Source organism: Dermacentor silvarum, chromosome 6, assembly GCF_013339745.2.
Source record: "Dermacentor silvarum isolate Dsil-2018 chromosome 6, BIME_Dsil_1.4, whole genome shotgun sequence".
NCBI classification, from domain to species: Eukaryota; Metazoa; Arthropoda; class Arachnida; order Ixodida; family Ixodidae; genus Dermacentor; species Dermacentor silvarum.
Window position 1 is genome coordinate 117,440,478 of NC_051159.1, and position 16,260 is coordinate 117,456,737.

The following is a 16,260-nucleotide window of genomic DNA, read 5'->3' on the forward strand; positions in this document are numbered from 1 at the left end:
CGGGCGTAAACGGGTGAAAAATTCGCAAGTAAAGCCTATATAGAATACAAGCAAAACCGTTTCTATGCTCCATATTTTTCTGCACCCGTCGGACCGCTTTCCCGCTCGCAAAGGTGATGAGTACGCGATTTGCGGTTCGTTCGAAAATATAAATGTAGCTAATCAAATTACAAGAAAACGTCGCTTGAGAACATGATATTTCATTCCCCTGTAAACCCCTCAGGCATTACCTTAACACTCGCGAACGTGGTCCTCGATATTATAAAACTATTACACTAAGCGCGCATTGTAGCAAACAAGATTTCGTGTTCACGTGGGATAGTGGTACCTGACTGTCTGTGCAATAGCACCATGTACATTTACAAAGTGGCATAGCAGCAATTATTCATCCGTAATTAAGGGCCATAAATGGCGCTCATGCTGAGCACATTGGCAAGTTATTAATGAAAATAAACAAGAAATCAAGCGCCGTGTGTGTCGCCTTGCCTCGTCCTTGTCATTTGCGCTGCATCTAATCATGAAAATTAACCAACTTCCCAACTTGCCCAACTTGCCCAACTCGCCGCTCTTTCAAAGGTCAAGACTTTTATTTAGGTCAGCATGCCCAACGTAGCATGCTGATATTCATACATAACGAAATGCGCCAGACTTCAAGAAACAGTAAGAGAAACACTTCAGAAGGGCGGCAGTTTGGACTAGTCGGTATTCCATAGTCTAATAAGAGCAAAAGCGTAAAAGAAGACAGGACGTTTCTTGTTCTTGCTTCACGTTTTTGGTCGTCCTGTCTTCTTTTGCATTTTTACTCTTATTAGAAAACATTAACTTAGGTGGTTACCAGATTACATGTCTCAGATATCGAAGACAGCTCGTGGAGGCTTGATAAGCCACAACGGCTAAAAAAAAAGAAGAAACATTAAAACTGGTGTCGAGGTATTTTAAATTTACTGCACTTGCTCCCCGGGGCATCGTGGACATTGACAGCGTCGGTTCGGAGTGGGTTCATTGTCTATGAATAAATAATAATCACACGGCACCATAAAAGAAATCAACACCTAGCCTTATCGCAGTTTTGTAGTTTTCGGGCAACAAAACGGCCTATGGGTGCTTGAAATACAAAGAAAATTGTTTTCTTCGTGATGCTTATATTGTGGAGACGATGCTTTGATATAGAAAATCAAAAGCGGTACTTTCAAGCTCAATTTGTTCGCTATTTATGAGCCTTTTTGCTGCCTACGAACTGTAAATAAAGATTGATTGATTGATTGATTGATTTATTGATTGATTATTTGATTGATTGAAGACAATGTTCGAAAAATATGCCACTGTACACTGATTTAGAGCTTCGATTAGGTGCTCCTTAAGCCCTTCGCGGCAGCAATGCACGCATACACGTACGTGTAAGCGCCAGCAACCGTTAGCGCGCGTGCATACATTCCGCTATGAACCTTCACATACAGTGGCTATAGACACGACCTAGAACGCCGCACAGCAGGTCTTAACGTCAACAATAAGAAAGTTCGTGCACGCGGGCTACTTTGTTTTAAGAGTCCTTAACCGACCGGCCTTGCCCATCGGCAACATAAATAACTGTCGCAGTGCATGCAAGGCAGAGCTTGGGAGAAACCTAACGAGTCCTGATTTAAACAAAGGGTCGTGTAAGCGTGTGGGCCTGAATAGCACCGCTCGGCCTTTGTGAAGAGAAATAAAAAAAGCCCAAACAAAGTCATAACCGTTGGTGCACGCGAGGGAACGGCACGCAGCGGACATGCACATGTCATTGCGTAGAGGATAAAAATGAAGCCTACAGGTAGCACTAAGTAGAAGTGCTCTCTGCAGTTTTATGCGTTTCATTCTAGCCACTGCCCCATGACCTCGATTTGTTCGCATTAGAATTTTTTTTCGGGACCACGCGAATGAACGGCTAACCTTTTATACACTGTGCGTCGTGCAAGATAAACTGCAGCAATTTGCTCGGCGGAAGAAAAACTTACCACTCACGCAACTGCGTTCTGTCGCGCAAATGTACAGAGGGTACAGTGGATAAACAAGTATCAAGTATATATGACTTGTTTTATTATGTTCCTCTCAGAAAAGAGCTCATAAAGTGGTTCGACTTTAAATTAATATATGTAAACTGACCCATCTCGTCCCGCGTATTTCGAGAGCACGGCCGGACGCACTTACTAAAATTTTTAGAGAATATTTATGAGAAGCCTATCCTGTCAGACGTAAAGGCGAGCAATCGAGGAAAAAGAGAGGGTCGAGTGGGTAATCTTCACTATATACCGTGAGTAAGCCAGGCGCCGGGTAATATAAATACAACGTTAGCTTAAGCCAGAGCAATTTAAGCTGCACTTCTGCGTTCTATGATCTCACCGGTTCTCGTAAATGTAAGCTCTTTCGCAATTAATTATAATGTGGCATCCTTGTTGAGGAGCGCTCAGCTGGAGCATATTGGAGAAGAATTAGTACTTAAAATCGAAGTCTGCAGTTTAGGCTTCGTTCGCTGTAGTGATGCTTACTTTTCCTTCAATCCGGTCTTTGTGGCACGACTCTCAATATTGTTGCCGCAAAGACAAAACACAAACAAAATCAGCTTTCATTATTTTTTGATCGATGTTGCACCTAATTTGGCGTGATTCTTCCAGAGCCGCGGTTTAGTTTGAAACGCGCTGCAAGTTTCTATGTGAGACCCTTGCAACAATAATGAATGGGTGCTTTGGTTTAGTCAACGGCTACGATTATCATGTGCTTAGTTACCGATCTCGCCTAAAGTCTCACCAACGCATCAATAATGGGACTTGCGTACTTTCTACCTATTTCGTGCCATCACAACGAACGTGCGAAAGTAAATCGCATGCGATGAGGCAACTTGAAGCAGCTCAAAAGCATAGAAACCGTTTCAAAGTTTACATTTTTTGATTACAATCGGCTTTATAGCGCTCCGGAATATCTCGACATAAACTGATCGGACTTAATTATACCAAGCAATTCCAGCTGACTCACTACACGGATCTAAACGGTTGAGGCTGAGACCGGACCTGGGTCCTCAAGAAACGTTTCTCGGGGATTTAGAGCCAATTTCTTCCGGCACAAGACGCTCAAATTAAAGCTGGCATGTCGGACGTACGAACGACAGAATCCTCGAAGTCTGCGCCTACTAGACGCCTACTCGGCCTTCAGGCCTGGTGCTGACATACAGGATAATGGGAATCGCAGGAGCTTTTCGTGCCGGACAGAGGTCAGAATGAATTAGAAGTGTCCATTGCCCCCTGTGCTGTGCCCTTCTGGCAGTAATTAGAGCACGCGCAGGATGCAAGATCGAAAAGCTAGCCATTCACGCTTGCTTCCTCTTATTCCTCGTTTGTCGTACCAAGGAAGGCCAGCACTGCGTTTTTTAAACTTCTTTCTTTTTTCTGGCTGTCAATGTTATGTGCTTTGTTAGCTTCTATGCCCATAGGTCGGACATACTGGCAGCACCATAGCGTTCATACTTCTTGTTACGTGGGAATATGAACTGAATGTGAACTGTGAGCAAAGCACAGCGCAACGCAGCTTACGGTAATATGTGTATGCAAGCTTGGTTTCATACGCGTCGCCCTGCTGTTTAACCTACCGATACTGGCTCCGCTTCCCCGTAGACGTGTGTCTGTACGCCTTGAGTAAAGCGCAATACGCAATACACTTATGAGACCCCTTGGGCAGCTCACGGTAATATGTGTATGCAAACTAGGTTGCATGCAGATAGTATTACCCTAAGCTGCGCCCAAGAACCTAAAGGTTGTTACGCATACCTCCCGTCTTTTTATATTTGCATTCGAATCTTGCTTCTCCTTAACGACAAAAGTGTTGCGCGTAATTTTTTTTTCATGTAACCAGAAGAAGCCGCCACTAATTATTTGGTGCAAAATGTCTTGAAATATTTGTATCAGCAAAAGGAAAAAGATAGACACTGTATATGACTACAATAGTAAACCGTGTGACAGCTTAATTAGCGCGAAACTACGTATCAGCAACGGAAATTTAATTGCAAGCTCCGTCTTCTGCCTTAGTCTCGCGCTAAAGCTTCGGCGCCATAGACGACCTTCTGTGATGTCACATGTTATGTGACGCCATTGTGTGACGTGACCAAATTCGTGGTATTTCCTTTATTTTTTAATTTATTATTATTTTTAAGGGTCCGACGTACAATTTCGCTTATGGGATTCGCGTACGTCCGTTGTACCTTTAGACACAGCGATCAGCAAATGGGGCTTCAGTACCCACTGCTTCACCTGGTTCACCCTGCCGGCAGCCAGCGTCGGAGCGTAAACAAACTGGCGCATGGGCATGGCCAGCGCGCGATCTCACTCCGCAACGCCGGCACGCCTAGGGACAAACGCCGTACAAAACCACCAAATAAACTTCTTCTCCGCAGTACCCTAGGCAAAGTCTGATATTTAGGGAGCAAAAGCCCTCAGGCTTTCTCTCTCGCAGCCACTTTTACTGGCGCCTGCGCACAACACGTCTGGCGATTCCTCAAATGACCGTCTCGTCCCGAGGTGTTGCTGGACAACGCCATCAGCTTGAAGTTATTTCTTCTTTCCTCTTTTTTGTCTCCCTCTCATTCCCCAAGGTGCTGAGACGTGTACCCTAAAGGCCAGCAGGAAAGAGCTCTGTTCCCCTCTACAATCTCTCTCTCTCTTTCTCTCTTTTCAGCAGCCGTACAAACTCATAGATGTGCTTTAACGTGCAGACGGTAAAATAAGACGCAGAGAAGCGACTATTACGAATGACCAGCGAATGAAAAGCTTTAACGTGCAGACGGTAAAATAAGACGCAGAGAAGCGACTATTACGAATGACCAGCGAATGAAAACCACGCAATGAAGTTGTCGTGCATTCCGGAGAGGTATACGAAAGGCAGCGTTTATTTTATGCTCATTGGTCGTTCCGTTTCAAAGCGAATTCGAGGCTTCGACGCACGTTGCGTTTCATTTGCATTTGATATCGACCACGCCGTCACACGCCGGCCTTCACCGTCGCACAGAAAACAGTTGCAGAATTCCCCTTTACAGCTTGGCTGTAAAACGCCGACTCCGTCGAAGTATGCCGCTGAGTGCACAGTCAGTTTCTATCAACCGCGCTTTAAAATCACGCCGCCCCACGCGTTCAACGCCAGTTGTCCCGGAATGCGCAAACGACGAAACCTTGAGAACAATCTCGGGCCACTCCACGATATTTCCCAGGGAATTGAAGGGCGGCGATTTCGTGCGCGCCACGCTGTGCTGCCACTTATGGCTTTTGATCACCGGTAGTAGTACTTCCTGCCACATCCCCTGTTCCCGAAATGGAAAAGCCATTAACGTGTCACGAAGGTGCAGTACTGAACTACACCTCTTCGGCCGATTGGAGCCGTCGGTTTACATTTTCTCTTCCCACCACAGTAAGCTTCGAATGAGCAACCTTCGAGCGTATGCGTGCGTGACATCGTGGCTGTTTCTTATCTCCCCACTCTGTATAGTCTGCCCGTCAGGCCGCGATGTTTGACGTAAAAAAGCGGCGTTTCCCTGCGTTGTCTATAGAGACGCACTTTCCCACAGCTTTTTCTCCTTGCTTGACTTCTTTATCTCGTAAACTCTAAGGTAAGGAACAGGTCTACATGCAGCGACGCCGTGGTCGGGGAATTAGACGGTATGCACGGAAACATGAGAGAACAGTGAAACGAGTGTGTGCGCTCTGCGATAGCGCGCAAATGCTCACTTAGATAAAGCCAAGTGCAACACTCACTTTCGTCGGAGCCGTCGGGACAGTCTTCCCAGCCATCTCGAACGCGCCGCTCCGGAATGCAGAAGTAGTTGCTCAGACACCGAAACTCTCCCCGGTGGCAAGCTGGGGGTGGAAAAAGAAGACGAGAAAATGATGAGTTTTGATACGATGTACGCTTGATATAAGAAAGGCAAAACAAGAATAGCAATCAGCGGAACAGATGAAGACAGGAATTCCGCGCGAACTTCTGCTTTTTTTCTAGCGAACGAAGAGCAAAACGCGCCTCTGGCTTCTCGTGCAACAAATGACACTTTCGATTACAACAACCGTCCGATGCGCCACCGTAACCGCCTTCTCAAAAAAAAATATGTTTTCCATTCCAAACAGCCCGAGAAGTGCGGCACAATTTTATTTGTTCGATCAAGAAAAGAAAAAGTGACGCGAGAAGATTGTTTTATACGAACCATCGTGGGTTGAGCGCGTTTAAACAGCGAGTTGCTGCCAAAGAGTTCGTTATAGAAGAGCACCGGTTCGCAGTAAAACGTTTTAGAAACGACCGAAAGCAAGTGAAAAGAAGGCACCACGAGTGTAGGCGCAGTTTCGAAACCTCGTTCAAGCGCTTTCGCTGAATACGCCGAACACTTGGCCCCCATTCGAGCTCATGTATAGCTATATTCCTCTGCACGCTCCGGGCGCAGCTACAGCGGCGTTTGCTCTCGCACTGTTTGCGCGTTGACGAGGATCACATCCCCCCCCCCCCCCCTCCCTTCATTTGTTGCCGCAAGGCACACACATATGCAGCACGTTCAGCGAACAGGGTTACGTGTGCAGAGCAAATTTTGAGCGTGCGCTAGTCCCCCCAAAATGGGCAAAAAGAGCTATCGCTCTCCTCCCAGCGCGTCGAAAGGCGCAATTAAAGAAAACCCAGTCGTGAGCACGCCCTCATGGACGAAACGCCGTTTGCTTCGCTCCGCGCCGACAGGGCCCTTTATTTCTATTCTAGTTTTCGGAGCCGAGCCACGTTTATCCAGCTGTCAGGTATAGCGCATACTTCTTGCAGTGCTCGTGTGTGCCCGCGCGTTCGTGTGTGCGTATGTACACGTTGAGATCGTACAGTGCACACCGGCGCCGTGAAAATAGCCGCTATAGAAGCGGGTCGTTGCACCGCGACCGCGCAGTCCGGCCTTTTGCCTCGGGCCAGCACGATGTTCACGAAAAGCGATCTCATTTGCGGCCTCCTCCGCGCCACTTATCCCCTTTACGCGCTGGAACGCTTTCGTCGCGCAAGCTAGGCTTACGCGCTAGCCAACTTTGCTTCGCTCAATCGCTATTACGACGCTGCGCCGGCGATGAGAGAGTGCCGCGAAAGTTAGTCACTCCCGGGCGCATGCAACGTCGACGGCGTTCCGAACGGCCGATCTGGCTGTCGGCGCTTTTTGCCTCGTCGTCTATATAGTTCCAAGTCGGTTGGTTGCCTCTGGGAAAGCTGGCGTAATATTCGGTTGCGTTGCTCATGCATAATGCGACCGTGTAGTTCGTTTCTCGCGAACAGCAGGCAGACGGAGAAACGGCCCGTAATAGCATTGCTGTTCGACGCGAAACTGCAGTCTCCCAAGAGGAACTAACTGCTGATGCAAAACTATCGTTAGCAAAGCTATGCCTCGGAGCACTGGAACAAGACGAAAAACTCTTTTTGTATGCAAAGATGGCTTTGCAGGTAAGCTGTAATTCTACATGTGCTGAGAGAAAGGGGCTCTTTAATTAATAACAGCGGAAGATATCTTGGCGGCACGTCTATATATAGCACGCTACTCCAGGTTAATGCGACTATAAATAAAATGTTGCACACTATGGTAAAGCTCAGCGCGCGCTGTGCGGAAGGTTTCGGTTCGGCTCCCGCCCTGCGGCAAGTTACCTTTCCGCCCACTTTCATTTCCCTGTTCCTTCTCATTTCCACGTTTTAATTAAAACGCAACAATTTATTTCTCCCTCCCCCGGCCCCCTTACTGTTTCCTCTGGCTTCATTTACGATTTTTCTGCGAATAAGGTTGTAACTGAAAAGGAAATCGAGCCCCTCAGATCCCGTTATTCTTTATGGCTCGCACGGCACAAACGACATACGACAACAAGTAACAAACCCACACCCACCTTACAAAATTAAAATATCTCGTCGATACCAACCAGTCAAACGTGCTGAGCAATGCCCATGCGGATATACGGATATCTCGCGTATTATTCTTACGGGGTAAAACAAAAATGCGTTTTGCAACACTCTGCTCAAGAGCTGGTGGAGACAACGAGGAAATTAGTCAAAAGCTGTATTTTCCCGATAAGTTTCCTTCCTTTTCGTCGACACTGGGCGCTGGATCGCACAGAAGTGGGTCCTCGCCTCCAACTCGGTGCATCCTTGTCTCAAAAGCAATCCGCTGTTTCCATTGCACATAAATTGTAGCAGGCAATTAGTTGAAATTGATAAAGAAGTTTCGCGGGCCAAATGATGAGAAATCGGGGATGGGGGGGGGGGGGGGGGGTGCAAATTTTTATCATCATCGTCTTGAGAAATGCGCAGCGAACATGTTCTGGTTTCTCGATGCAAGTACTTCCCAGTGGCGGCTTTCACGTATATACAGGGCGCATCGGAATGAAGATTGCGAAACACTGAATAACGCGAAGCGTTAAATTCGGGCGTTTAAGTCCTGAGTCCAGTTCTTTCCTTTTCATATATAGCTACAAAACGGGCAATTTTAATGGCAGCTATTTCAACTTCGAGAGCTAGGTGGATGGTGAAGAACGCACAGCGGCTGAAATTTAGCGATAATGACGTCATTTATTGTTTGTAGAATGAAGATTTCTGAGTAGAAAGAAAGCGAGGACCAGGCTAGTTTCTTTAGTCGATTACTTCTGAGAGTAATAGCGGGGCTTTGCAGCAATACCGGCATGGTGGCGATAACTAAACTGCACAGCATTCTCGATTTCTGCTCAACACCCGTGGGCTTAGTGTTTCAATTGGTGGACTTCTTTCTTCTTCTTTTCTGGGGTTTTACGTGCCAAAACCAGTTCTGACTATGAGGCACGCCGTAGTGGAGGGCTCCGGATTAATTTTGACCTCCTGGGGTTCTTTAACGTGCACTAAAACGCAAGCACACGGGCGTTGTTGCATTTCGCCTCCATCGAAGTGCGGACGCCGCGGCCGGGATGGTGTATTTCGGATGACGGCTGTAAAATGCGATGTGGAGCGATGGTTGCTGAAGGTAGTTGTTCATGTGATAACTTATGACTTATAGCGATGACATATGCCGTATGTGGCATTTCGCGTACTCGCGCCCGATTGAGTGACCACGTTTTTAAACATTACACAGGGCGTAGACAACTCTCTGATTAGCATTTTGAGCATTGATTGCATGCTAGCCGTTGTAGGTCGGTGAATATAGTTTTCCTTAGCTTGATGTTTTTTTTTTATTCTGTTCTCAGTGCATCGGCTTGTTTCAGTAGCCTTTGATTATTCTTCAACCACTTTTTCTTTTGTTTTTCGCATTTACTATTTCGGGAGGGCAGGCCCATTCAGTGGCCAAACATGGCACCTTGCGCTGCTAATAACTAAAAAGCTACTGGATGTTAAGAAGTCAACCCTTGTTTGTGCAACTAGCGTGATGAACTAGTTCATTTATCCAAGCTTACCGCAACCAGTTGCACGTTTCTCAGGCCATAGTAACATATATGGAAGTGAGCTACCAACGTTATAATAATAGCTACCTAGATTTTTTTATAGTGTAGCACTGAAGGTTTCCTTCTAACTCAAGCAAAAAAAATTCAATAAAATGCAAAATAATGTGCCTGCGAATTACAATATCTGGATCCAGCAGTTCGCATCACGTTGTGTGCATCGCATTGTCCCTCGTCACAACCCGGTACGACAAACTACGAGAGCATGCACTGAGTTGCATGATAAATAAGTTCGTTATGTTTTGCTTACACAGTCAAACTGTCACAATGAATGTGCATTGCTTAGCAGTATACACCACCGCAGTACGTTACGACAAATTGCCTTACTTTGTCCCCTCACTGACCTGCATCCGCGAGTCTTTTAATCCAAATCAGGGTTGTCATTATCTAAATCGCAAGCAATGCATTCCCCCCCCCCCCACCCCCACCCTTTTTTCTCTCGTTCTTTTTTTTATATACCGTCACGTAAAATATCATTGTACTATGCGTTACTGAACTGCATTCTCCATTCCTTGTGCTGCTCGCGCAAACAGATTGCGTGGGTATACATCTATCATCCTTAGGCAAAAAAGTAGTCTTAGAGCTCTCCTAAAGAACACCATAACCTTAAGTATAAAGTGAAGGTAAGGGCCCAGTTGGCAGCTGCAGTCAATAGTTTGACTGTCCCCATTTATCCTCACCAGACACCTACAGAGAAACTCATGGACAAACTTATTGGAATGCACATCGACGACGATGACGCCGGTTAAGCTGGTCGATAAAGAAGCCCGCTAACAGGGCTGACGGCATTGCATATATGTTTGCTACTGCCGTTACAGCACACACGGCCACACCCCGTCGAGTTGTTACGTGTCGCATTCCGACCGATGCCAACGCGTGCTTTATGTAGGGCGCGCCGTGTGCCCCCCCCCCCTGTCGCGATCAAATAAGGTTTGATCGAGAAACGCTGCAGCGGAGAGAGAGAGCAAGGAAAAAAGAGAAAAGAACGAGGCACGCCCTAGCACGAAGCCGTTTCTTATCTTGGACTGTTTTTTCGTCCGGCTTGACCACGCGAATAAGCCAGCAGTCGCCGTCCCAGAAATACACTTAATCAGGCACTGCAAAAGGAATGCGCTTTCGAATCAGCGCCCGCTTCTCGTCTGCGTTCTCTGCAGCTGCCTTTCTTTTCTTTTTCTTTTGCATACTTACTTGCCCTTCTTTCTCTCTATCTGCCCACGGGCAGCAAAACGTAGCCCAGAAGCAGTTACGGCATTAACTCCTCCTGTATACAGCAATATAATTGTGCCGCTTGGCTGCTGCACGCACGGCCAGACCCGAGTTTTCTAGCCACGATGCGTGCACTTCAAGAGCGTCGGGGATTTCTCTGCAAGACTCAGGAAGACAAGAGAGCGACCGGCATGTACGCACGTGCTCCAGCTTGTTTCGGCACAGCTCCCACGCCCCAGTTCCGCCCGTGGCTTCGCGCGCTTCGTGCAGGGGGGCATTTTTTTACGTGCGCGCGCCGTAATCACGACGGCGACAAAATGGCCTCCTCCCCGTACGGTGACTTAACTTACGGCTCTTGTTTCAGACTTTCCTTACTAGGCGGCCAACGCCTAGGTTGCGGCACGGCGTATCAGAACCGGCTCTGAAAGTGAGGCCGCACAAGCTTGGCAAAATGGGAACGATGCAGTTCGGGTGGCAGTTCACTGCCACCGTTAGCATCATTGGCATCGGCCTAATCAATTAAGCCCGCCTCAGGACAAAGGCATTCTCGCCAGAAATGTATCTAGATCCGTCGCCAATGTCCTGCAACCACTAATTTTTCTAATCTTATCCCACCATGTATGCCTTCTGTTACTCCTGAACTTATGGTCATCTGTCGAACATGCATTACAGCGGCAAGTTTCGATGCTATCGGTCAAATTGCGTCGTTGTGCCGGATGCTTCCTTGAAAAGGCGTGAAATTCGCAAAGACAACGAAAGGGAACCACCTAATAGACCTCGCCCTAGCAGTGGTTTCGACGCATTGTAGCATCGAGTGGCTTGGCAGTAAGAGTGACGGCTTCCCCAACCACGTCGGCCGAACAAAGCTCACGGTCACAATTTGTGCCGTCATTGTGACACATATTGCTCATTTTTCTTTTTTCTTTCCTCTTTGAGTATAAAGGTGATTCGTCTTTCATCGGCGACAGTTTGAGCATGACATTTAGGTTTGTAGTGTTTCAAATTCTGCAATGTGGGGGCTCCATGTATTGTTTTGGAAAAGCAATTTAGACATTTAGTTTAAACATGGCCCTTCCAACATGCATGTTCTTGTGTTTCTGCGCCACACACGCCCTTATCTGGATGCTTCCTTGATGATCACGCTTATTTTCCTCTAAAAAGGCTGAACTGCCGTGCGTTGGGTCCCTGCGTTGTTTTTCAGATCTCCAAGTTTTTACCCGAAAGCAATTACTCCGTTCAAAACCCGTAAAATGGTTTCTGGGCTGCGAGCAGAGTACGTGTATTGCTCTCTTTTCGGTCCAAGATTAATGTGCGCGAAAGCAAGCCGACCTGTACACACGAGAACACTACAACGGCGTGCTACGCATGCCCACAAGTTAAGTTTAGAAGTAAAATTGCGCTCCATTCAACTCACTGAGCGTAGGCCTACACCAGACGAATATGCTATTAAAAAGCGTTTTCGGTGTATTTCTCCTCTCATTGCACGCTCAAACAATCTCAGCATTTTCCTGGACACATATTAATCCCGTTTCAAAGATAGGCTACTTTCACGTCAGCATTCTTGTCAACTGTCTTCGTGTGTATCGTTCGTTAGCTTGTTTCACTTTGGTTTCCGTGTGACCCACTTCTAGTAAGTAGACTGCACTCGGGCCCATGTCAATTATGTACATACATACAGGCATTTAAAAAAAAAACATCCTTTGGTGTCAGCTCAACGCTGTGAATACGTCGTTTTCCAATGAAGAAAGCCCTTGGACTCATGTCGTGCCTCAGCAAACAGAGATTTGCTCTTACAGCTCTGCGGGATTTTCTCGTGGATAGGGGGCTGAAGAATTCTTTGTGAACAGTAATGTACGCGTTCTTCTTTACCACAGAAGCAGTTTTTCTTGAGTTTTTTTTTTTTCTCGGGACGCGAACTTTTGCAATGCCACATCACTTCATGATTGTATTGCGCTTAGTATTCCACTGACGGACGAACTAAAGAACGAACATAAAAGAACAAATACAAATGCTAACAATATGACCTAAAAGTAAGCAAGAGGTATAGGCATCTCAACAATCCCCGTGTTTTCTTCCTTGTGTGTAAGCGTTTCCTCCCTATAGATACACGTTCAGTTAAACTGTCATTACATATCTCATTTCCGGCCTTCTGAGTCCTTACGTAAGACTTCGAGATGGTCCGCGAAAGCGTGTTTACGAGAATCCCTTTCTAAATTGTTTCGCGGCAAATGCCAGTAGTAGTTGATACCTCCACAGCACAAGGCTATACGTAGCGACGAACGATTAGGATGCTCACAGGGTTCAGGCCAATCGAATGAGCGGTGCATTCAAGCTACATCGTTAGCCATACATAGCGGGACTACCAGTCGTTTGAAGAGGTCGGGCTACCCGTCGCTAGCCTTCTTCTGTACTTCCGCCGAGTGCAACACATTAAGTCGCTCAGCGGTGGTGCTGGCACGCTACCTCCCTCCATGTTAGGTCCTGTGCTCAACGCAAGGGCGGCTATTATCAAGGTTACTGTCATTTCCGACATGCCTAGTCGATATTGATAATATGTAAGTTCCTTGTTCGCACCAGGAAGGTTTTCTTCTATTGTATCAAACCTGTTGGCCTCAAGGAAGAAAAAGAATCCGATTAAACGACGCTGGCTATTCTCGGGAAACGTTAAGAAAATTACATTGTGCGAGGTCACGGGCAGTTGGCATTGATTTAACGACACATTCTACCATCACGAATGTCGCCCGTTCGTGTCGAAGAGTGGCAGACCTGCACAAACATGACGTCGTTGAGAATCGGCATCGCCAGTCATACCCGGAACGTCCCGTTACACGCTCGTTGATCAGTCATGATGATGTACATACAATGACCTATTGTAAATGGCGTAGGACACTTGCGAATGTTTGGGCCTTGTTAGAACCTTGAAGTTATTGCTGACTCCACGGCTACTTTGCAGATGTTTATCATCGTAGCATGTAGAGGTAGACAGCGCCGCAGAAAGAACTGCGGTGACTCTTCGAGTTGGACAGTGTCTAACTGTCGCTGAGACACAGCTGAAAACAGACTTTTGTTTACTTGCGAACTGACCTGCACGTGCGGTCGCCTAGCTTCTGCAGCTAGGCTGATATTTTTCTCTCACTAAGCGTACACTTACTTTGATTGGATCATGACTCATTTCTGAAGCTTTTCGTATAGTGTCCGTGCCCTGAGATGATAAGACAATTAAAAAAAATCCTTTCCCTTACCTCCAGTGTAGGGTTGACCTCCCTCCCTTTCCTCTCCTTGCTATTTCTCTCTCAAAAAAAATTAATTCGCATTCCAGGATTCCGCGGAAGTATTATGTACACACAAACGAACCAGAAGCAAAACTTCAGACACAGGGACATTGCCCGACTGCCTTTTTTTTTTCAGCTCGCCTGATTACGATGAAGGCATTATTGAATTCCGATCGAATCAGTAAACAATACGTTAAATGCGCGAAGAGCGCTTATAGTCGACTGTGTATCTGCACTTGCAGAATATGGATCACGAACACAAATGAAAAACGTAAGCAAGCAGGCAGCATGTACATTACTGCTGGCTGAGGGGGCACATCCATTCATCATATTTAAGCGCATTAGAGAAAAGAATGCCATTAGAGAGCTGGCGTTCAAGGGAGTCCTGTAGAGATAAGCGACCGACCCAATTCCACAGCGTCGGCGTTTATCCTTCAACGACGCGCCGGGTGTACTCCCCACTTAGTGTCGATTTTCTATCCTCAGTCCTCCCGCCGACAACATCCGTCATATCAAGCCCATTTTCTTTGCCCATCCACCAGCCAGGTTCTAGCGAGATAAAACAGAATGCGATGCAGGGTAAGGCGGGTGCACCTCGCAAGTCTGAGGGAGCGTGAATCTCGCACACCAAATCGCTGCTGGCCCACTGACTGACTGGTCCGCTTTCTTGTCGCAAGCCACAGCGGACCGCTCTTCGCTATTCAAGATACTCATGGGTTGTCCCGCCGAAGGCAAGACTCCACATCCGCCGTTGCGCCGCTGTACGCTTTCAAGGCAGCACATGTCCAGATTTGGTGGTGACATCTAAGAGAGAAAAAAATAATGCCCCTCTATGCATGGCTGTCCGATGTTTCTGGCCCATTATCATAAGCCCGAAGTCTCTCGTTGCATTTGCTTTCTGAAATTCATATTTACGCGCTGATACTTAACTTTCTTTTTTATATTGTGGAAGCCTGCGGAGGTGAAACGTACTATCTTTCCTCATTTCCCACTGATGTTAAACGTGGAATGAGTCCTACCTTCTTTCTTGGGGGCGGCTGTTTGGTATAAGATCTATGATCACTCGCTTACTTACATTTCGTTTGGACCTGATGGCGGCTATAACAAAATGTGTGCTTATTCCAGTTGCACTGTTTTACTAAAGCTGAAAAGCCCACGGAAAAAGAAGTCATCCGACAAAAGTGGAGAAGCATTCAAATAAACATACTTTAACATCGTAAGGAAAAAGTGAGTGCAAGAAAAAGTGAAGTTTAAAAGGGCACTTTGTATCTCTACCCAAGCTTGGTGACGATAATTGCTGGAGGATAAGATCAGTCGAAATGTGCGCAAACACTATGGCGTTGCTGTGCTGAGCTTGAGATTACGGGCTTGACCCCGTCTACGGCAGCAGTATGCTGATGGGAGTGAAATGCGAAAACGGTCGCGTACTTATATTTAGTTGCGCGTCAAAGAACCTCGGGTCATCAAAATGAATCCAGAGGCCCCACTACGGCGTGCCTTATAATTAGATTGTGGTTTTGGCACGTAAAACCTTAAATTTTATTTTAAATATGTATGGGGCGAAAATATTTTTTAATTGCACATTCATACCCCAATGTGATTTCGTCGGAACTTGTCTACAGGGAAGTGCAGCAACCTAAATGCTAGGGGCATTCAAAATCTGGTTCATTTCTACCACACAGGGCATGATAGACCGTGCTTCTCCAACGAGTATATGTCTTTTCATATAAATCTGACGTGCACTGTCTGACGTCATCCGTTCTTACAAATAAGCAAAGAACATTATTTTGAATGGTAACATCTACACAGCACAGGAAGCTTTCTTGTTATTTTCTCCTTCCTAAGCACAGCGATGTTCTTTTTCGTCCTTTTTCATTTTCTTTCAGTTACGTTGGCTGGTGGTAGCCGGACGTGCTACCACCAGTCAACGATGGGCTTAGATCATGATTTGTTATAGCATCATTATGAAAGCATAGCTGCAAGTTGTTGCCCTCAGGCCATCCAGGCAAATCGCAGCCATGCGGTCATAACAATGCTCAGGTTAAGGAACAGTGGATATTATACATCCCGACCACCAACCTGGCATACTGCTTAGTATGAAAGACGAAAGGTGAAGCGACACACACGCCAAAAAAACAGCTCACTCGACGGGCACAGGCGTGCACGTACACACCTTAGAAGCCAATCGCGAAGTCTTAATGGAATGGTGCTGCATTAAGAAAGGCCGCGAGTTTGGCTGCGCACAAGGCACAGCGGGTACTTGCCCACCGGCCAAAAGAGCATCCCGCAAAGCAAGGCACGAGTCTTAACGC

General features: G+C 46.7%; 1 protein-coding gene across 4 annotated transcripts in view; it reads right to left on the bottom strand.

Annotated features, from left to right (window-relative positions):
- The window catches only part of LOC119455907 (mucin-17-like), a 228,556-nt gene that overhangs the window by 70,360 nt on the left and 141,936 nt on the right, over window positions 1-16,260 (bottom strand). For all 4 annotated transcript variants that reach the window (XM_037717447.2, XM_049669425.1, XM_049669424.1 and 1 more), the window contains exon 3: window positions 5,769-5,870. In XM_037717447.2, coding sequence (XP_037573375.1) covers window positions 5,769-5,870 — 102 coding nt within the window. The remainder of the gene's footprint in view (window positions 1-5,768; window positions 5,871-16,260) is intronic.